This window comes from Zonotrichia leucophrys, chromosome 8 (assembly GCF_028769735.1).
Source record: "Zonotrichia leucophrys gambelii isolate GWCS_2022_RI chromosome 8, RI_Zleu_2.0, whole genome shotgun sequence".
Taxonomy (NCBI): Eukaryota; Metazoa; Chordata; class Aves; order Passeriformes; family Passerellidae; genus Zonotrichia; species Zonotrichia leucophrys.
Genome location: NC_088178.1, coordinates 12,955,740 through 12,979,896, shown reverse-complemented (window position 1 = coordinate 12,979,896; position 24,157 = coordinate 12,955,740). Strand labels below are relative to the sequence as shown.

Genomic DNA, 24,157 nt, shown 5'->3' with positions numbered 1-24,157 from the left:
CACACAATGCTAGGTCTCAGAAAATTCAAATCTTCCTTTTGAAATGCTCCTAGTGCTTTTCCTCACAGAAGAGAATGGTTTGATCTCAGGCATAAAGTGCTGTGAGGGGTTTTTGGTGAAGAATGCAGTGGGATAGCATTCCCACAGCAGAAATTGCCAACAGTCTGCCTGCATGCAATATCCAGGACTTTTACAAAGGATATAAAATTAAAATTAGGGAATAGAGTATTATCTTTGGGTTTATGCTTTCATTATGATGAAGCTTAGCCACAGTAAATAAAGTTACGAGAATCTCAGCAACGAAACACACAGTCCATTCACAGGGAAGTAGGATATTAAACATGCAGCACTCTCACGTCAATATTAAATGTTTAAACACTTTTATACTTGCTGATGTGCACATCTGAACAGCAGGAATTAGAAAAAAACCTCTTGATTATCTTTAAGTCAAAATATATTCAGGAATGTTCACTGATTTTGCTCATAGCTGAAGCATGGAGGTAATAACTTCAAAACAGAAGACATGCAGGCTCTGGGGTTTCTAGTTCTATCCATTCAACATAATGATTGAGGAGAATTTTACCTCGTTGTCCTTTCTACCTTGTTGTCCTTATTCACAAGAACAGTAGCTGAAAACCATTTATGCCAGCTAGCTGGTGTCATTACTCCCAACTGTGATTATTACCTTTCAGAGACAGATATTCCCCACAGCCAAACAGGCTCTAACAAAACTCTATCCTTGTAGTGAAGTTAACTTTAAGTACTGGCTTTTTTCACCTAGATTATTCGATTGTTTATAAAAATACTATAAGCATCTTTCTCACTTGGATTAAGAATGAGAAGAACACATATTCATTTTATGATCAAATTCAATTCACAATAACAATTCTTATTATAAATTACATATCATCTTAAATACAAAATTATTCAGAACAGAACTGCTGAGCCTCCACACTGGAATCAACTCTTTCCCTTGATATTATCTGTTTGAAAGTAAACACCAGTCTAATTAAAAAATCATGACTGTCCTCTGCATAGTTTTTAACAATGAAATTTTATGTCAATAAAACAATTTGCATTCTATTGAAAAGACACTAAATATGTTGGTTTCAGAGACCTGTAAACTAGAGATTCCAAGTAAGTATGTTGCGTCTTTATGGTTAAGTGGCACTTACATGGTTTGGAAAGTCAGCCTTCAGTTCAGCAATGCTTTTACACCAATATGCTGCTGTTTTCTCGCTGATGAGTTCAATGTTTAGAAAAGAGCCTTGGCCTGGGCCATACAGAGGACCTGAAGTAGTTCCACGCACAATCCTTGGAGAAACATTGGTTACAATATCCTGCAAAACAGGAAATACTTTCAGACGGATTTTGCAAAGTGAGCTTTATGTTGTTGGTGTATATTATATAACACAAGCTAAAATGTACCAGGTGTTTTAAAAAAAATGCAACTATAGAGCAGTTCTCTAAAATAGCAGATTTTCCAATTAAATTCTTTACATCAGAGGAGAAAAATGTTTTCTCTGTGTGTAAAATGGCATGATAATGATAAAGAAAACACCAATATTGTACCTATGAAGCACCATACAAAATATTGTCCAAACAGTGCTTCTGTGCTGGGCAGAAGCCACACAAGACCTTGTGCAGAAACCAGTGTGGGCCTCAGTCATGTCCCAGCAGACATGGGAACTGTCCCCCCAAAGGTGGTGCAAGTCCATGTCCTATACTCCTGGGTGAAGCTCAAAGAGGTGCAGCTCACCAGCCTCTGCTGCAAAGGCACGGGCCAGGCACCAGCAACAGTGTGCCAGTACATCAAACTTCACAAACAAAACCATATGATCAAAAAAACCCACAAAACAAAAAAAATTGAAAATAAAGATTAATATTGTAAAGTATGACATTTCTGAAGGTCAATGTGAGGTTAGCAAACAATTTTGAAACACGTAGTAAACACACAAAATGTTGACTTGTTTAGTAGTCTTAATTAAGCCACGATGTCACCAGATCTATATTAACAAAGAACTGTAAATTCTGACATTATTTAAAATGAAAGAGAAACATAAATGGCAAAATGTTCCTTTTGCCAATTTCTAATTAAAAATAATTTTGAGTAAAGGTCATTTATTTACAAACGTATCAGAATTATTTGTTTAAGTACCCCTCCTCACCATCTTGTCATTTTTAGTGAGATAACATGAACCTCTATTAGTATATAGCAATTAAGGTAAATTTACATATTTTAATTAAGAACCATCCCATATAAAACAATTAGGGTAATAGGCATACTAACTGGATTTCATAACATTTGGACGTTTTTCCAGCTAGATAGACAGGAAACCTTAATTAGCATTAATTAGCACTGATCTGCATATGTTTGATAAGGCATACCCTTGCCACAAAAGATTATTTATTCCTGAATCTGCCAAATGCTGCAGTTACAGAGGATAAAGGGACTTTTCTTCACATTGTATGTAAATTTAAGGCAATCTTAATTTGCTTATAAAGTTGAGTTAATTATTATACAGTAAATATGCACTAATATTTTATATTGATACATAGTTCTATGTCCATTTACATATGTAAAAATCATACAAGTTAATCTAGTCAGTTCATCTATTTTCAGACCTATTATGTTGGGAACATGGACATCCCATTAATCCCCCATTTTCCTATTATACTATTTTCCTTTCATCACAAAACCTTCACCTCCCTCTCAACAGTCAAGTTATATTTTCAGAAAAAAAAAATCAGAACGCTTTCTGAATTTATGCAAACCAAAACCATACAGCAAAATGCACTCCCTCGCTCCCTAAACAAATTACAAAAACTGCAGTTTATGCAGAGGAACCATTTACATCAGTTTGCTCCACATTATCCTCTTGAGCATTTCAGCCCTTTTAGACTGCCCCAGAGGAGCTTGTGCTTTGGCTCCATCCTGGAAAGGTGTTGGTGCCCGCTGGCCGTGGTGCCCTGTGAGCACACGCAGCCAGAGAGTGGCAGTCCCACCCGAGCCCTGCAGGCACAGGGGCAGCTGCAAGGGGACTCACCCTGACCACCTGCCAGCAACCAGGGCTGCCTTGTCCCCTGCTCCACAGCAGCCATGCAGCTACTGTAGCATGGCACTAAGCCTGAGCTAACAGCCTGTCCGCTGTGGGAATTATTACTCCTGGGTTTAGTGCAAATTATGACGATGTACGTGGTCTGACTTCCATTTTGCAGCTCGCTCGTGTGCATGTGTTTGCCAGATAATGCTTGGAGCTACCAATGGTCCCTCTTGTTATCTCACTGTCTGCAAGCCTTGGTGTCTTTCACTCAGTTTCATTTTATTACAGGTAAGAATTTAAAGACTGAGATATTACAGCCTAGATTATACCTCTTGTGAGGCTCTCTCAAAGCCTCTGCCTGCTTCCATGTAAAAACACTCTGAATTTCTCCTATCTGCCTTGGGTCACCAGGCAATCTCTTCTCCCTTCTGAAAGGAGAGACCCTGGCTTAGACTTTGCGACTGCTGCTGATGTCCCATGGCTTTGACACAGATCTCTTTCCCAGATCTCAGTTACAGTCAACATCTGAGTGACAATTTCTCTCTCCAGGCTCCCACAGAGCTGAATGCACAGACTTTGCAAACTGTCTCAAAAGCAGCCATTCTTCACTTTAATGACCACAAGAGATACACAAAGCCATATGAAATAGTAAACATACATACATCTCTCTGCCTACATTTCCTCACTACTGAATTTTCCTTGAGATTTTGTGAGATCCCCTCCCATTCCCCAGAAGCACAGACATCAGTTTCTTCCAATGAAGAGGAGGCTTCCGCTGCCTCCCCAACACCTCTGCATCTTAAGACCTCTCTGGTGTGTCCGTGCAACATTTTACCTTTCCTGAACAAGCCATTTCTGCTTCCAAAAATCCTTCCTGGCTTTGAAATCCAAACATTACCACCTGGCTGCTTTGTCTTGATTCCTTGTGGGAGGGATATGCTGTCCTTATTTAAGATCTCATTCCTCATTTGCCCCTCCTAGTTAAGAGTAAACGAGATGGAAAGAGTCTGTAATGACTGACACTCTGGCACTCCTCCTGTCTCTTGTTAGCACATGACAGCCCCAGGCACAGGGAGACTCACAGTTCATGGAAACAAAATGGAATTTATAACTTATGTGATGATTCAAGGAATCTGTCTATGTACAGACAAAATAAAATCACACAAGTGACAGAATAGAAAATTGTCTCTTTGAGATGAGTGTGAAATACCTACACAGAATTTGCCTTACCAACTTCTTCATCTTTTGTCTCCTGCCATGGGTATGAGAAAGCTGAACAAGGAAAGAGCTGGGCAAAGGATCTATTGGCTGGGCTTAGCCAACTTAATGGCCCTTGGTTTTAGGAACGAATTCTACATGGTACCACAGGTTGTTCAACTTTAACAGGAAATTTGGGAGGTAGGCCAGTTGCTATTGCTGGCTCCAAACCCAGCAAGTGATGGCAGAAGAGCTGAAGTAGCCCTTGAGCTCCAGTTCATGGGGTTTGTGACAAACCACCTCCCGGAGTTTTAATTGAATGCTGTCTTTTCCTCTCTGTAGGAATTGTGAGGCCAAATTCTGACACTGATAATTCACTTTCTTCTCTGAAAACCCAGTTTTTTATCTTTTATCCCAACTATGCACACAACCCTTTTATTGTTAACAAAAATTACTGTGTGCATAAAAAGCCACAACAGAACTCAAGCAAGAAGCTTGACAGGAGGTACTTCAGGGTTTGAACTTAAAACTTGACTGGTTCTAAACAGAGAGATCACCTGAGCAATGAGTTGGTCTGGTTCCTGCCTGCAGGTGACAGGAGAGGTCCACATACAGGAACAGAAGAATGTCTCTAATGTCCAAAACAAATCAAGTATCTAACTCCCTCATTCAAAGGAGACAATAGATGGTCCTTGAGAAAAACAGCACAGCATTTTTATGTACTCTGAAGACCAAAGATAGAAGACTTTTAATAAAGAGAAACTAGGGAGAACAAAGCTTATAACTTTCCACACTAAAAGACAAAGCTGTGAGGAAAAAAACCCCACAAACTTGAAGAAATAACTGGCAAAGACAACAGAAACCACATAAAATTACTTTGTTTCATGGGGAAATATTGCAATTCAATGTGGACATGGGGATTAGGGAAACTGTATTTGGTACTAGATTTCAGCAAAAGAACCTGGTTTGGAGGTTAATGTAAATGAAGAGAAGCAGTGACAACAAATAGAATCAAGGGCTGACTGTGAATCATGAATATTTCAGTTACTGAATTTCTTCCATTGCCTCAAAAGCTTAATCATTTCTCCAGGAGAGCACAGCAGAAACAATCACACTAATCCTGCAAATATCTCTAGTCCAGGACACCACCAAAGAAAGTGGTGTTACACAGATAAAAGCACTAATATTCTGCTGCTTTTGGATTCCCTTCTCCTGTGTATGACCAATTCTGGTATTCTAGTAACTTGAGACTGACTTAATTTGCATTACACATATATTTCTTTTCCTGTTGATTAATTAATTAACACACTGAAAAGATGACCCAAGGCATTGATCAGGCCCCATTTGCTCTAATAATCTCTGAACTCTGCAATCAGATCATTGAATCCTCAACTACTTAAGTCTAATGGGCTGGGAGATTTGAGACAACAGTTTAAATATAAAGCTGAGACACTCAGCAGCTTCTAGTCAGCTAAATTTATTTAGGTATGTATCAATATATCACTCCATACCTTACTAGTCATTCTGGATTTTGCTTTGCTTCACACTGTCCACATTTGCAGTTGGTAATTGCCACAGATTTTTGCATTGTAAAATCTCAACCATGCTGTCTATAATGACCAATGAAAGCAGGACAGCAGGGGCATTTCAAGTTTCAGGACATCCAAAGGGTTGTTGGGCACAGTGCTAGATCATGCAATAAGTACATGCATTGCATGTTCCTCCTAAAGCAATCAGCTGAGAAATAATTCACATTGTGAATATTAACTTTGTCATCTGAGGGCATGGAAGTTAATGACACATAGAAATTAATCAAACCATTCACTTCTCTCTCAGACATATTGTTTTAGGGGAACCAAGAAGACAGCTCTTCATTAATTGAGTTCACTTTTTATTTCATAATCATGTCTCCTAGAAACTAAAAAAAAAAGAAAAAGAAAAAAAGAAAAAAAGTATTTGGAGAAAAATGTTTTAAGAGGCCAGTTTCAGAAAAGCAGTCTCCTAAGAGTTGTGCCACCTCATGCCTATTCAGTTGATGTAGTTATACTAGGCAAATACAATAAAAGATATATAATAATATAAAAAGAACCAAGAGAATAAATCTGTATGATTTTTCATATCAAAGCTCTGATGTGTTCCTATTGATTTGCAGAGCTCAAAACATCCTTTTTCTGCCCAATTTTTTTCAAAATATTTCTGCTAAAAGTACATTGATGAACACTTGAAATAACAGGGTTGCTGTGGGGAAAAGACGGGTGAAATTAAAGAAAATTACAAAAATTGCAGTTAATGTACATGCTAAGGGGGGGATGAAACAGAATATGGAGAGGAGTGGAAAGTTACAGACACAGTTATAACAGTATGGAAAATTATAGGGAGAAAATGTGGTTGCTACTCCCCAGATGGAATGCAGTCAATGTGTCCAACTTCCCACTCACAATACATGCTCCTCCCAAACATCAAAAATAGTATAAAAGTAAGTTTAAAAAGGGCAGAAGATAGGGAATACTCCATCACAACTTCTCGGATCAGTCAGAGGGAGTCACCTTCTCCCCCACAGGGATGCCTATTGGGTAAGAACTATATTTTTATGTACACTGATTGTCTCAGGCTAGGTGTTGTTAGGAATTAGAGCTTACCCATATACTGCTTTGAATACAATCTTGCAGCCAGATACTATCACCAGCAATCTTTGATCTTTAGCCTGTGACAATCTTCTATTATATTAATAAAGAATGTTATTCCGTACACGGTTAGTGGAGTTCAAGGGTGCTGGCAGGTGCTGTGAGTGGCTCACACACTCTATTGTGGAGCCCAGGAAGGGCTGTCTCTCATGCTGTGTGACCCTGAACACGTCAGTGGAGCTGCCCCCTGATCCAGTGCCTGTTCAGCAAAGGGTTCCCTTAATGGGACACTGACAGACTGGTGGGGCACAAGGGCATCACCTTTCCTGGGGCACTGACACACTAATCAAACACAAATGGTTTGAGAAAATCATCCCTTTTACATGAGAGCTGTTTAAGAGAACACCTGGCATTTTTTATTGTGAATATGGAAAAAAAATTAATTGTAGCTTTTATTAATATATTAAGCAATTGTGCAACTATTCACTCCTGAAGTATAGGTGTTCTGCAATGTAAATGGCTGCAGCACAATTAAAGTTTCAAAAACGATTTTTAGATTTTAAAAATACATTTAATCACACTGTAAGAAGTGTTAACCTGAGTTTTCCTCACTCTGAGAGACTTCTAAGACACACAGAGAACTTGCCTTGCAGTGTTGGCCCCCAAGGTCAATGAAAGTCACTCCATACTTCAAATTAAGCTTTTCTCAGCTTTAACATATGAAAGCAGATAGGAATTAGTGACCATTGTCAGTTTCTTTTCATTAATATGAGAAAAAAGATTAAACACAATGAGCAGATTACTATTTCTAACAAAGTTAATTTCTTTGACCTTCCTTTCTTCTAGGAAAGGAGGGCATTATACTTTCCAAATGGAGTATGCATCTGTACATTCCTCAGGTTGCTGCTCATTAAATGTCAAAGTGAGCACCAAAGCAGCCACCATGGCTTCTTTGTGAAGGAGAGATCTAAATAAATACCTCACTAAGGTAATTTAGGTCCAGTATTTCAAAACAGCACACTTAAAAGTTACAGCACAGTAAACTGCAATGTAAAAAATCACCTCAGATGTAAGTTCCTACCTTAGTATGCTCAATACACCACCTTCTTTAAATGAATTACAAAGTAGAGTAGCTGAAGAACTCAGTTATTTAACCAAATTATGATGTGCTTTTCTCCCCAACATTTCAAAAATATATTGAAAAGGCTGAATAGACTTCAATATCTAGTATGTGTGAAATGTTTTTAGGGCTTATTTTTGAAATCCTTTAATCAACCCCCCAATATCAAGATTCAGTTTTCCCTAACTACCCTAGCTGAAGCCCCCTAGTAGAACTTTATTACAATTTCACCTCTTTGAAAACATGGGGAGACTTTGCCTTTTCCTGCCTAATATCACAGTAGTTAAAGCATTCTGGAAATCTGGCTCACTGCTGTTTGCACACCCTCATAGATACCAACGGCATCACAGACTTATGTCCTCGTAATTCCCTGCCAACTCTCACTCAAGGTCTTGTGATGATTTGCCTCTTCTGTGACTCAGCTGTCTAGCCAGACTGTGTCTAGTATCACCCCTTCTGGAGTTTTAACCATCCACAAAAGGCAAGTGAAACCTGAAGCAACAATACCACTGCACACAGCGCTGTTGCTGTACAACCTTTCTAACTTCTTTCTCCCCTCTCCATCACAACTCAGACAGGCTCCACCCCTGTAGGGTTTCTTTTATGAGGCCCAAAGCACTGACTCGCTGTCCTGAATTTCCCCGTCAGAATTTTTTCCAGCTGAATGGGAAGATAAACGCACAGTGAGGACCTCTATAAACACAAAACCATTCCAACAGTTACAAGACCTTATCTAGTACAGTAGGATTTTTGCAAAACATGGGAAGATTTACTGGCTCATGGAGAAAGGCAAGAAAATTTGCTTATGATTTCTGCCCAAGGAGATTTGATGAAGTCCCTGGCTGGCACGTTCCAGTGCACAAATCACTGCTATGTTGCACACAGTGCTGCCTGTCAATTTCTAACACAATGCATTTACCATTTTTTTACTGACGGAATAGGCCAGACTTTATTCTTCCCATACAAGCACAAAACCTCATTATGTCACTTCCTCACTCTCTCCTTCTCTTTCCCTCAGTGCACACAGAGGCATTTTTTAAAAATGAAAACCACCCGGACAGAAAAACTTATCTCTGAACATCCCACCATGCAGAAACTGCTCTAATCTCTCCACTACCAGGTATGAAAAATATAGCACCATAAAGACACTTCTTTTTTTTTTCACTGCTTTTGTGAATGAAGTCTATACCTAGCCCTCTTTCCTCTTCATTGCTCTCCTTTCCTTGAAGACAGATAGTATATAATGATAATACGATGTAAAATAATTATTTTTAAGTTTCTTCAGCAAAATAAGAACTGAATTTAAAAATATATTACTCCCTCACCCTTCCAGCATTTTTCACATTGGTGATTCAAAGCATAACTGTTCTATTCTGTCCACTAGTACAGAAAACATCTTGAAAAGGAACCCTGCTGTAACTTACAATTGTGCTTCTTCAGCTTTTACATACTGAACTTTTGTGCTATAAAGGGGAAAAGGATACCTTAAAATATTCTTATTAATATTTTGATGACTGTTTTTGATGTTCTGTGTTTGCAAAGATGAAAGTACCCACATCTGTACTTATATTCCAGAAGTCTGGAACACAAGCAGTGCTTGTAAATCTTCCTTAATATCTTACTCCATTTCTTGACTGAATCATCTGAGTTATACACACTATTTTTTTTAAAAACAGACCATTACTTCATAAATTATTTTACAGCATTAAACCATCACATTTGTGTTTATTAAATCAATTTAACACTACAGCTTCAGCGAGTAAGCTGGCTTTCCAAATCACTAAGTTAGCACAGAAAACTGCAGCCCCATAAGGGAAAAAGCAATGTGTCAGGACTTTGGAGAAAAACTGCTGAACCACGCACATTGTGTGAAAGACAAATGACAAGTTAGAGGTTTAGTTACCACATATTTAAAGTTTTTCTATACTGTCTCATTAGTGCTTTAAGATTTAACCATGAGAACGTGTGACAAACTTCAAAATTTACAGACACTAAACTTCATTTCTACCTAAGGTTTTATCACTGCTGCTTGCTCAGCACACCTTCCTTACTAATCCAATTCCCACACAGAAGGCCATCAGCACCCATAACTTCTGATGAAGACAGCAAAATCCCAAGCCCTTTAGATAATCTCACTAGATCAGTGTATTAAATAAAAAAAAAATTCTACTCTTTACTTTAGAATAATTGCAGAACAATCCCTTCCCCACTGTAAGTCAAATACAAATGGTTTGCTGCCCTTGCTTGAAAGAACAGCCAGCCCCCAAACTTTGTTAATTGTGACATGAAGTTTGCCTCTAAGTCACAGTGTCATAAACTTCAGCTTGCTAAAATAATAAATTAGGAGATGCAAATACAACAGAAATTAGGAGTAAAAATAGTAAAAAATAGAATAGCAACTATAATGTTTATATGAAATCTACAAATATTTTCTATTTGAGTTGTATATTTCATAAGGAAATGAAGTATTTGATCTTTGCTAACAATTACATTTGGTTAAGCGGTTTAAAAATGCCACTTTTTAACAATACAAGGCCATATTGCTTTAAAATTAAAAGATGTAATTTTTTTTTTTTTTTTACATACTTGCTTGTTTTCTAGGCATTAGACTATAAGGGCACTTTTACTCTAATTACGAAAGATAATTTTTAAAATGTATTACGTCCTACAGCACTTTGTCTTGACAAACAATTACTAGATATCACATTGAACAAGAATACAAAAAGCAATTTCTATCACAAGGTTAAAATTAGTCTTTGAACAAAAGATGCTTTCAAAGCAAATCCAAATTCTCATCAGCTTTATATCAGTTTCTCTGTGAGACAGGGAAGTGAGGGATGGAAAGAAGACAAAGAAAAAAAAACACCTGAAGGACATTTTAAAAATTTCTTGCTAGCGATCAGTGTGAGCACACATTTTATCAGCTTTCTGATAAAGGTCTAAGCAGAAGGACATGATTAAATTTATGCTGTCAAAATGTATTGTGATCAAAAACTACACCCATCAAAGGAGAGAGATGTAGAACTTGCAGTTTTTGAAAGAAAGTTGAATCTGTATGCAGACATTTGCTTTTGGATCTGGTTTTGCAGTTCAGGGTTATTGGCTGGACTGGACGATCCTAAGGGTTTTTGCCAATCTAAATGATTCCATGACTGTTGGGTCTTGGTGTTTTGATATACTAAACCACCTAATCAATGAATGGTTGCTTTAGCTGACTGATGGGAAAAATATTCAGTAATTAATTTAAAAATTAAAACATTAATTAATTTTCAGTAAGAGGTCATAAGAACAGAAAAACATGATGCAAATAATGCAATGCTAACTATTTGAGGAGAAGAGAATAAAATAAATAGAAGCACAAGGGCAAATAAAATATCTGCACTGATTGCAGCTTTTGATCTTTATCCAAAACTGGTATTTCTGTACCATGGCTTCTAAGGACCTGTGTAGATTCAAAAAGTTTGAAAATGAATGCATAATAACTGAAATATATTACTTCAATCTATAATGCTTACCCTTGGGACTACAGTGGATTTAGATAATAAAAACTTAGCTTGCCTTAACAGATTAATTATTTTACAGACATCTAAAAATATTAGCCCATTTTCAGCTGTTAGGGAATATCACCTCTAATCAGTGATCAAAACTTGTTGTGAAGTAAATGTATTTAATTGACCAAATAAAGGAGTAGCAATTCTTAAGACTTCTTTCTAGATGAGTGCTATTGAATGGTCCCATGAAAATGGAATGAAAAGGCACTTATAGAAGTGTGAGTCTAAGAAAATCAGTGAGGAAGCAACTTAGGTAAGACCCCTTAAAAAGAAATAAGACCTAGGAAAGAGGAGGAACAATTACATTACATGCTTGCAGCAGCAGGTTTGAAAGTCACTAAAGGGAGTCGTACTTACAAGAAGAATACAAATTCTCTTCTTGTACTTTATGGGGAGGCCAAATTAATACAGTTTTTTCAAACATCATCATTAGAGAAAACTCAATGTTAGTTTCTATAATATTGTTTTCTAATTGCTACACAAATTACTGTAGGAAGGTAACAGGGCAGCAGCAGTATCGAGAGGTTCCTAACAGGATGACCTAGAAGCCAAGACACACTAGACCACTAGAATGAGCTCCTCTAGAAGAAAAACAGAAGAGAATTGCAGTTCATCTCACAATTCTAATGCTGCAATACTAATTGCTGCTAATTAGGCATGTAACTTCACACTGGAAAAAAGCAAAGAGGTAACTATTTATTTAAGAGACAATACTACATGGATTAAAAAAGCTCCTGTCAACAACTCTGGACACCTGTACCAAGCTCATTTATTGCCTAATTAAATATTAACATGTCCTGATAGAATCTGTGTTATAATTTTAATTACTGTTTTCTCACAGGGAAGCCATATAATCAATGTATTTCTAGCTGTTCCTAGAGGCTGTTTTGTAAAACTCCATTAGTAAATTGTGAACTATCACTAAAATATTTTCCTCCAGATTGCTTTAAGTAAATCAAGACTATTATATTCTCCTAGGAGGAGGGAAGACTAGAAGACTTCCTTCAGGGGAAAAATATATGATTTCTTCAAGAATAAAATTTTTTTAATGACAATCATATTTAAAGACTTGTTAAAATTCCTGCACAAAGAATCAACATTAGGGAGTTACAGATCACCAAAGTTATATTTAAATTTATGTATAATCCAAAATATTTTTATTGCTGGATTGAGTAATTAGGATGAGAGCCACATTACTTCCTTCAAGCATGTATTTAAATTTTCTGCTGGGGATGAATTGCAAATATTGAGGTATGTCTTGAACCTACTTACGTATTTTCTTTTTCCATTAGGATTAAGAATGCTAAATACTATAAGCATTGATTAACATTCCTGTGTATTTAGGGGTCAGAAATGCAAGGAAACAATACCAATTCTATTTGGAATGCTATTTAAATAGCAAGGTACAAAACTTTGAAAGTATCAATTCTCCAGGTAGCACTAAATAATTTCAAATTGTAAAAAAAGAGGTACAGGGAAAGTGGAAGTTTTTAAAGAACTATTTTCCTTTACATTCCAGTGTTAATCCAACCATAGATTACTACTTTGATAACTGAGCTCTTGAACATTAACTTTGTTTTGAATGTACTCCTTTTATCTTTTCTGTGTAAAACTTCTCTGGAAGTCAAAGGGTCTCTTGTAAGATCAGGAATTTCAAGGCTAAGTCACATTCTCAGAGCCTGATTATACAGAGATCTGGATAATATAATCATGGGGATAAACAAACCATGAAAATATCAGCCCCTGTGCATTTTAACTCAGCACTTGAACATCTTGTGAGAGATTCAAACCAGTTTTAATTCAGCACTACATTTTAGAGAGGATCTTTAAAATAGATTTTGATTTTTACTGGAGATCTCATCTACCTTAAAATTCTCAAAAAAGCCCTGGCATTTCCCTCTTTGTATTCACTACCAGAGTAAGGACGCACATAAGAGTATTGCATGCAAACTGTTAGATTTTATGTTCACAGACATTAAAGTAGCTGAACTACTTTTCAGAACAGATTTAGGCTAAATAAAGAAAAAGTATTGACAACATTCTTTCTAAATTACTTTTCTATGAATCAACTTGCAAGGCATCTCAAACCTTGCACTGCAAATTTAACTATCATCCTGAATTAGTTACTATTTTTTTAATGACTAACAGTTTTTTTTTGACTCCCACCATCATGGAACAAACTCTACTGGCATATTTTGATTGATCAGGACACTGTACTTCTCTGGCAAGACAGCTCATACAGAACTTGGGATAGGATGCATACATGCCAGGGGGAGCATTTGGGAATGCAAACCCTGGGTGGACCAAGCTCAGGAAGGGTAGAAGCAGCATGCCCCAGTCTGTTATCAGGAGATTGAGCTCCTCTGAGAGCACTGTGTGATCATCCATCAGTCATCATGAGGGGCACCACACATGGGCTCAATAATCTAGACAGGGATGGCTTTTTCCACTTGAGAGCTTCAAAGTGGAGATTTCCGGCCTGATGGGCTGAGTCTGCTTTTCCAGCCTGAGCTCTTAATAAATAAACATTCTGTGTTTGCAGATGTTGTACCCTCTCTGACAGGCAGAAATCCATGTAGAGAAGTGCTGAAGTGCACACAGAATTTTTATGCCAAAAGACAAGCCCTGTTTCCCATCTGCTTGTGGCAGACACAGAGGCCCCATCTCAGGTCTGGTTTTTCTCTACATTCACCTGAAGTTTCCATAGCAGTCACTTAGCTAATGCCTATTAACTTTTTTAAATGCCCATGAAAAATGACATATTCTATTGGCTTTTAAAAATCCACCCTGTGGGACATAAAAGAAATTTAATAAAGCAAAAAGATCAAAGCTCATTAAAATATTCTTGTAAGAACTGAAAGCAGCCATTATACATGAAAATTCCTAGCAGGACCATTCTCCTGTTTACCACCAAGGGAAAACATCATTCTAAGCTAAGCATGCCCTCTTTCATTAAATGTATACCAGGTCCCAAACCCCAGCCCTCTCTGGAGTCATTGCTCAGCTCTGTCAGTTAAGTAAATATGCTCATCAGAGGATCTAGCAGCACACACAGATGAGGCAGATATGAAGTCCATTTCCCTTGAAATCAATAGGAAGGTGGCTGTTAGACACTATAATTGAGTTAGGGTTTCATTTGGGAATCTGCGGTAAATGTTCCCACTGTTACTGTCACAGGGGTGCAAGAAAGTATCCGACAGCTGTGGCTGGATCTCTGGCACCATTAATGGCACAGCCAGCTGAGACCTGCTGTAAAAGGCTTACCTTACATGCTCAAACCTGGCATTCTAAGACTAAACCCATCCTGGGCTAGAGAGGGCAGCTAGACTGGCAGGCTCTCTGCTTATTCCAACAAAATATTGATTTAAAATTGGGCAAGGATTCAAAAGCCTTCTGATGCTTAATGAAAAAAGTCAGGGACAAGGATATTTAAGGAGGAATAAGGGGTTAAGCCCCCCAAGAAGTCCTTGGTTAGGGATAATTATAGTAGTGATAAATACAATGTAGGGATTGATTTTGCCTCCTTTTTCCAACCATGGAACCATGGAGTTTAAAGCACAGGTCACTGCAAAACATCACTAAGAAATAGGATATACACTTGCACATGCCAGATCACAGGAGCAATCTCACTCCAAGGGCAATGAGGCCAAGTTTGCACCAGGGCCAAGGAGAGCTCCAACACCCAGCGTTACCTCACACACTCAGGAATTACCCAGACTCTCCTCAGCCCAAAGCTTATCCCCACATATGGAGAGTCATCTATACAGCACAGCCAATGCTCACTTAATGGGCAAAACAATTAAGTATTTAGGCAGGTATAGACTGCATGTTTCTGATTTTGGAGGCATTAGGGGTCTGGATTTTTACACCTCTGCTATTTTAGACAACTTTCCCCTTGTGCAGCCAGTACAGAGCAGGGCAGACTTCTTTGCTGCACACCTAGAATAGGATGGATAAAATTACTTTTGCACACTCCAGTACAGCAGGAACTCACACGATTTAAAAGGGATTTTCTAAACTACAATGCAAAACACTGTAAGGCAGATCCCAGGAGGACTGACAAAATCTGGCATTCTTAAACTACACTCACACATACTAGTTACTGTAGGACTGTATTGTAGTTGTAGCGCTATTTTAAGAGGGAAGCCAATTGGGCATTACATAAGCTCTTTATGCTATACATCTTTTCACAACTTATTTTCATATATTTTTATTTTATTTAAGCATATATGCCATATATATGCATATTTGCCAAATAAATTGCATAATAACTTAATTTGCATAATCCATATTTTAGTGTTGCATAATCCATACTTTAGTGAAGTTTTTTTTTTTTTTAGTTTTGGTACTCTTTAACCCATAGCCTCCTTAAGGGAAAAACCTGTTTAAAATCTGATTCACACCATTATTCTGTGATAGTGTCATTAGTGTATTAACCAGGCCCATTCCTGCAATAATTTAATTTTCACAGTTCCCAGCAACTCCAATACTCATTCCAACATGTCTTCACCGACAGATCTGAGCCTTATTGAAGTAATACTTTTTGACTTTTTTTTGATGTGACTAGAAGGGTTCTGAGAATGGCTAATTTCCTAAACATTGCACATGTGCAACCACCAACAACTCAGTCCTTTGTGAAAGAACATGAGTTCTTTAAAAGTGTCTTCTCTTTCACTACAGCCATTCTGTTCTGCAGCAATGTAACAAATTATTTGTGAAAATACATGCACCTACTTCTTATTTATACATACTAGATTTATACCATGAATTCACCTTGTTTTAATTATGCATCATTGCCTAGTGATACAGGAAACAGACTTCTACCCATCTTGATTGAGAAAACTAGCATCTCAAAAATTTTTTTCTTTTTAAAGTGAAGATAAGTTACTGCATTAAAAATAATTGAGGTATTTTTTGTCAGATGATTGGACACTGAATACACATAAGAAATCACCAAGAGTATTGTGTGCTGGTCTACGTGCTAACCTTGAGCTGCAGTTTATCTATTGCCTGCAATTCAGGAGACAATAAGGTATTTTACCCAATCAGCTGATCAGCTGAAGAACTCAAAAGACTGAAATGGCTTTGAAATACACAGCCCTTTAGATATCAAATTACCCTTGGAACCCTCTACCCAGAAGTAACTCAAACAAAACCCATTTGAAATACTGCTTCAATATTCAAAAAAATCAATAATTTAAACCACAGGTTGAACATTTTTACTGCTTCCACAGCAGAGTGTCGTTTTTTGAAATGAAAATGCTAACGGCACCAAAGGGGAAAGCTCCGGCCAGCCGAGATGTGTGTGTGCAGGCGGGGATTGGCTGGAAATGCTGCCTTGCTTTTCCTCCCCCAGTTACGTTTACATAAGATCTCTTAAAATAAACAACTCTCATTTCCACCACTTGGAAAAAATATGTTTTTCTTTGTTGCACTTGATGTTTCTGTCCCTGAGAGCTGGGCAATATCAAGACACTTCACTGTAAACACACGTTCTGAATGCAAATACTCCATCCTCAATTATGCTATTAAGTCATATTATTTTGTATCTAACAGGCACTAGCACTGTGGTTTTGAATATCAGCAAGCACACTGTGAACTCCTGACTAATAGATAGAAAAGCAGGAATATGGGTGATGCTGTATTCCAACATTTACAGTAGGAGCAGGAAGCAGTTCAGAGCATGCTGAAAAGTCAAACAGGTATGGATATTCCACTGCCCATGACACCTGCTCATTTAGGGAGAGAAACGGCTGGCTGGAAAAAGATTTCTTAAAAGACCGGGAACACACATATGGAAGAGACCTAGTAGGAATGTGAATGCTTGAACAGGCTAGACATGGAGGATGTTGGACACAGAATCAAGTCTCTCCTCTGCATGAATTTAACCATCAGGTATATTTTTAGCAGAGTTTGAAATATGTTACCCTCTAGAAACTGTTATTTTTTTATCATTTAAAATCTCATTAAATCCTTGCACTCTCTGGAACTATTTTTTAAAATTTTGTTAAAGGAGGAATGCAAGAAACACAAAACACACCACCCAAAAAGCAATTAAATAAATATCACAAGAGAGAGCTTATGTATCTGGAGGTATATAACTCCCAACACACAGTATGAACAATTTCAGTTAGGGCAACAAAGTATCACTTTTAGTATTGTAAAGGGGCATAAGAAAGAAGTCATGAGATTGATGGTCCTTGGTCTATCATTTTAGTACTTTACTCTCAGATATATTCTTACTCTCTGACACATTTTTAGAGCCTTCTCTAACCACAGTGTTAAAATAGAAATGAAAATGTAAATTATGTTATGATAGTAAAGTTGCTCAAGTAAAAAAATATGTATTTATATATAGACATTATTATTGTGAAGTGAAAATTAGATTTGCATTTCTGTTTCTAGAAAAAAGAAATTGTTATATACTATTATGAATGTTCTGGCTGATAGACTTGTTCAAGTTTAACCAAGATAAATGCAGATTTTTAGCCTAGAATAAAAAATGATGAAAATATAACTATTTAAGAAATAGACACTCAAAAATATATACTCCAAAAATTTGGACATGGATTCGAATATTCTGTTCTTCTTAAAGGCACAAAAAAATTCTGGATATCAAACAAAAATATCCACTAATGTCAAGAGAGAAATTCATCTGAGTTTGAATATACCCAGAATACAGGAACATAAGATTTTGCTTATTTATGTGTTTGAGACCTATGTTACCTCCACGTGAAATCACCTATTTCAGGTAATCCTGTCAGTCTTTAAAATATACCTCCTACACAAGAGCAGCAATCAACTGACCTTCTGAGAACACTGTTCTTGGCAGCAGTATAAACTTAAACAGAATAATAAAAATCCAGTAGCAACAGAAAACACAATATTCATCCTCTCCTCAATTCCTGCAAAGATAGGGAGGAAAAAAAAGCTCAAGTTTGTGCTGGAGTTAAGGGATTTGGGCTCTTACAGACCACCCTGCGCAGAAGCTCCAAGCACGTGCAACAAGTGGGTTCTATGAACTGCCAGCATCTCCTTCTGCTCCATCCCAGCACACCCAAACCAGGCAGTACAGGCTGGGGGCAGTTCTGATTCCCTTGGCAGAAGTCAAGCCATGAAGTTCATCACCACTGACAATATTTAGATAGATTTAAGACCCAGTCCAATATAGCACAGGCTGGCAGTAGGTTAATCTTGAAATACAAAGCATGGATACTCATGGCAAAGCTTGTGTTCAGAAAATAAAAGGGATGTAGGCTTCTGGCTCTTATCTGCTGTTGCAGCTACTGCCTGGAATGGAACTACATCCCTCAGCCAGAAGGACTGATAATTCTCTTGCTGTAGCCTCTGGATGTTTCCTCTAACGATCCCAACATCACTCCTATCTTGTCTGGATTGACTTTTGCTCAGCATGCTTTCAACCATGCCCCAGTCTCCCACAAACACTTGAACAATGCAATCAGCTGCTCCAGCTAAATCAGCTGAGAGTTATAAAGCTGAGTTTCGACATATTGAAAACACTTCAATCAATGTCACTTTACTAAACCTTCTCTATGGTTTGATATACAGATTAAATAAAAGGGTGCAAACAGGAACCCTCCTGCACTGCACAGGGAGAGAACCATCCCAGGCAATAAAGCTGAACACAACACTGACACTGCACCGACACCGCGCTCCTCTCGCTCCATTGTTTAAGCATGAGGCTTGACAACGGACCAGGAAGATGCTTTGGGACAGACTGCATCAGGGACATTTGGGAAATGTTTCCAATTTATATAGATTCCACAGACATATAAGATAGACCAACAACTGCATATGAAAAAGATTGGTAGGTTTAAAACAAATTATTTCTAAAATAGGTTGGCTGCTGATGCTGTTTAACAGCAGCATTGTTACCATACAATTTTTGTTACAGGCTGTCATGTTGCAACAGGGCTTTACACACATACATTTACTATACCATGTGAATTACTAGAAACATGCCTTTTTATGTTTGTGTGATTTATTAAAGCATAAATCATAAGAGCATGTGCCAGAAATTCCTTTTGAAGGATGTAATAAGGTAACAATTATCCTCTGAACTCCTTTCTTTGTCTTCAGAGAATAAAATGCATTAGAACATATCCATTTGCTGCCCCATGACAGAAAATGAAAGCAACCATGATGGTTGCACTGTATGCTTTCAGCTCCTGCAGCTGGCTGGTGAAGTGAGCTTTGTTCCTGAACATGTCGTCAGAGACAAAACAACAGTTTTGCCAGTACTTTTAAAGAATGAACCTTAAAAACAGTAAGACAAAATTAATTGAAGAGGTTTGTTTTTACATATGTGCAGACGGATGTGGAAAAATCCTACATATAAATATTAAATGTAAATTTAAAGTATAAAGAAAATTATGCACACAAGGCCTCCCTGTATGGTTTTGACTTGAATCAATGTACTTCATCTTTTTCATTTTATGCAACAAGTCACAGGATCTGATTCAGGGGAATTGTAGCGTTTTCTTCTGTGGAAATATACACAGAGGAGCAACATTACAAGTACTGATGAATTCCCCTCAGAGAAGATTTAAGGCCTTTTAGATTAGCCTGTGAATGTTTGGAGTTGTGTGTTTGATGAATGGCACAGTGAAAATGTTCTTAATGTACCATGATTTTACCCAATTATTTTTGAAGGAAAAATCATAAACTAACATTCACTACATAGAAGGTGCTACATAAAGGTATTATTAACTGCAGGTAAGTAGAAGCAGCAAGATCACAGGATAAAATTTGCTTTATTAATTTAAAGAAAGTATAATTTAATTTGTCAAATTTTGATTGTTTTATAATACTATTTCTATGGAAGAAGAAATATATGTGTGGTTTAAATTTAAAAGAAAAAAAATAAAACCAAGTTTCAGTAGCAACCCAGAATTCAGCTATTTTTTTCTTCTTCCAGAAAGACACTGCACCCAAACCACATACCCCAAATGCTTAGGAGTAAAATGATGTGGACCTCTGAAACAAATGTGATTTCCAGGAATCAAAGTGGATATTAAGTTTCACTCTGCTCAAGTGACATCATAACATTCTTAACAACTAAGTACCTATATATATACACACACCTTCTTTGGTTTAGCTCACGATATACAAAGAGCTATATTGTTCATAGATTTTGCAGATACTAACTCAAAATTAAATCACAATGTCATGTGAAGATCCAATCATGTGTTGTGCAATTCTGATTCTGCAGGATATTTACCTTTGTAATGAACTTCAAGAAAGTCCACATACCATGTCATTTTATTGAATGAAAAATTTAAGTCACAACAAAGTCGTGCTTGGCTGAATTTGATGTCTGTACTCCTGTACTGCCCAGGTTCTCTCTGCTTAATATTCCTGACCATTTCCATTGGCTTTGGGTCAGAATCTGGAATCCATATTTTCATTAGATTTTGTATTATAGTTTATGCCATATTATAGCATATTATAGTTATGCGCAGTGTGCATATATTTTACTCAGAGCACCATTATGACCTGCTCATACTCTGTCACATTTAGGGACAGACACAATGCCAATTAAAGTGCATTCAGAATGCCACACATGATAGTTATGATGGCTGGCAAGCATCCTTATTAACAACCATACTTTTTCAACAACAACACATATACAGCAGTTCCCTGGAAACAAGATCATTTCAGGACTCCACTAAATAGATCACAATACCATAATTACTGCCATGGTCAAGTCACACAGTTTGGTGAAGTTCTGTACATGAGAATTTTGATAGCCTGTGTTTATCTAAAGTTCAAACCGACTAAAATAAAAGAGCACATGTCACTGCTTTTCTAATATTACATGCTTAAGCCTTATTTTATTTACAGCTTCCAGCAGCTCTCAGCTCAGTGCTGGTTGTGCTGGCTGCCACGTAGCTGGAGAAGGCTAACAAACCCCTGCGTGTTCACATGACAACCTTTGTGCAAACGCATCCTTATTCTGTCATCTACTGGCAGCACGCTCCCAGCCATGGGCTCTGCCAGTCCTTACCAGTTTGCCAATTACACAAGCTGCTTCCCAGACATCAGACAAAAATTCCATAAGACTGCTGTGCGAGCGTACCCTAATTAACCATCAGCTTAATTAGACAATTTACTGTGTAATTAGCAGGCAATTAGTCAACACCTCTCAGATCTTATTGACTGCTGTGACAGCCTTCCTTAGTCTACACATTCCCATACGCTTCCACGACCATGATCCCAGCCCTATCCTGTACAACAGCAACCCTTGCAAGGGAAGGGAAATCATATTACATAACAAGGGAAGAGGAAGAAAAATCAATACATAGCCTGTTCATTTATTGAACTGTCTTCTAGCCAAGACTTTCTTTTCTCTGGGAGTAGAAGGTCAGCTGCTAACAAAGAAATGTTCAGCTATAACATTAGCTTAAGTCTTTTTCATTTGTAATGTGGTTAAGGAATTTATCTCTTTTTTCCTCTCATACTGCACTAAATCATCAAAGAAGTCAGGCAAGCAGAAGTTAAAGAAAAAAAAAACTTACTAACATATTTTAAGTTTAAATATATGTTCTAGAATAGTCAAAATGTGGTGATAGCTGCTTTTGAGACCTATAGCTTGCATTGTAACTGCAATTACTGCTTCATAGTCTGAAATGCTCAAGGAGAGCCAAAATAAAGTATAAAATGTCAATACTCAATAATAATTTAATAGCATTAGTGTAATTAAGTAGAAATAATTTGTGAAGTAGTATCAAGTATCCTCCACACAAATCTAAAGTTGTATGTCCTTATAACACAAGAAGTGAGAAATTATAATTAAAGACTAATATAACATGGATATTAATGGATTCCTAAAAATGTGTGTTCCTTTTTCCTTTTTCTATAGACTGAAAATTGGATTTTGCAATTAGCATTGACAAGAGCTTTTTGGATAATTCTTAAAGTAGTAATTCCAAAGTTCACAGAATGGAAACTCTTGTGTCCTCCTGGAGTTAACTCTAGAGGATTTATTCACAAAAACCCTACACTACGTGACTGAAGGATAGAATCCCACAATTGCTATTTTAGTTAAAAAAATAGGTAATTCTGTTTCTCAAATAATGACAAGAAATATTATTTAGAATACACTCACATACATATTTGGATTACTAAAGGTATTTTAACATAAGAACCTGTCAGGTTTTTTAAACATATGGGGCTTCATTCTGCTTTTGCAACAATGTCAATCAGAAGTAAATGCAATTATATCACCATGAGATTCAAAAATCAGCTCTTTGCTTTCTTAACTTCTTGTGTGGGCAAATCAGATGTTGAACACAGCCTTATCCTTTTAATTTACCAAGTGGGAACTCAAGACCTGAGATGACTCAAACACTTAAAGACAAGTGTATCACCTGTACACAGAAGCTGCACTGGTATAACCGAAAATTCCTTGAAAAATGATCAAGGTAAACCCTGTAAACACATGTGTGGAAACAATGCCAGCTCAGAGATAGTTACTTCATTTCAGCCAATGCCTGTAAATTCTTAGCAGAAGCTGTACAGCACCATAAACATGCTTGACACCAATCTCAGCATCCCTGTACAGTCAGTTTGGGCCCACATTTCTGCAAACATCTTGCAAGACTGCATGGTCCAAGCAGGAATCTTGGGGCAAGAGCTGCTGCATGAGGTGCTCCAGGTCTCCCCAGCCTAGGGTGCAGAGCAGAAAAGCAGCCACCCAGAGCAAAGCTGCCTTGTAAGGTGCCCAGCTGGAGCAGAAACCACCAGTGCTGCCAGGGAGGAGCCCTGGCAGGTGCTCCCCAAGGCACCTCAGCCTCGGCATGCCAGTGGGCACAGGTGGGACACAAAGGGTCACCTGGGCTCTCGCAGAAGCCAGCCTTTGGCCTCAGCAAAAATGCTGAACTGTAAATCAGAGCAACTGAATCATGACTACCACTTTTCCTTTATTCCACTTCAGTATCTCAGTAGGCCTAGAGTGAAGTCTAGATGGTATTCTGGATTTATTTTTATAATTAGAATGTGGAAATGAATGAAAAAACCCTGAACTCTGACACATGCACTTAATCAAATGGGGAGAATCAAAAAGCCAATGACTTGACAGAAGGGAAACTTCTGTCATTCTATATTGACAAAATAAAAGATTTCATTTTTTTCCTGAATGCCAGTGGTTAGCTTTTAAAGTGGATCATAATAATTTCAAAAAACAGGGAAGTTTGTAATTTATGCTGAAACTGGAAAATATTACGTATGGCTTTATGTTTTGAGTGTCATAGGCGTGTTTTAGATATAACTATTAAGAAAAATATCCTAAAATCTTTTCTAATAAATTATAAAATATAGTAATGCCACTTAAGAAAGTTAGATGCAGTTGGTTGGCACAAAAAAAAGGTTTGCAACAAATCTCAATTGAGCATGGAAAATATGTGAAAATTCTAAATTTCAGAATTACACTTGCCAATTTCTAGCTTACATTCGAACTGCCCTTTTAGCTGAAATCCTTCCAGACAAAAAATTATGTGAGTCATTTACAAGATCACCAACAACCTTCCAAGGACATAAAAAACAACCACAGAAAAATGTAGCAGAATGGTATTTTATACAAGTATGTTACATATTTGCTTT

At 37.3% G+C, this 24,157-nt stretch overlaps 1 protein-coding gene across 6 annotated transcripts in view; it reads right to left on the bottom strand.

Moving 5' to 3' along the window:
- DPYD (dihydropyrimidine dehydrogenase) overlaps window positions 1–24,157 on the bottom strand; it is a 339,434-nt gene that overhangs the window by 124,961 nt on the left and 190,316 nt on the right. For all 6 annotated transcript variants that reach the window (XR_010441181.1, XM_064719595.1, XM_064719591.1 and 3 more), the window contains one exon: window positions 1,176–1,340. Coding sequence is in view for 5 of the 6 variants with exons in the window: in XM_064719595.1 (XP_064575665.1) it covers window positions 1,176–1,340 (165 nt within the window). In the remaining variant the exon portion in view is untranslated. The remainder of the gene's footprint in view (window positions 1–1,175; window positions 1,341–24,157) is intronic.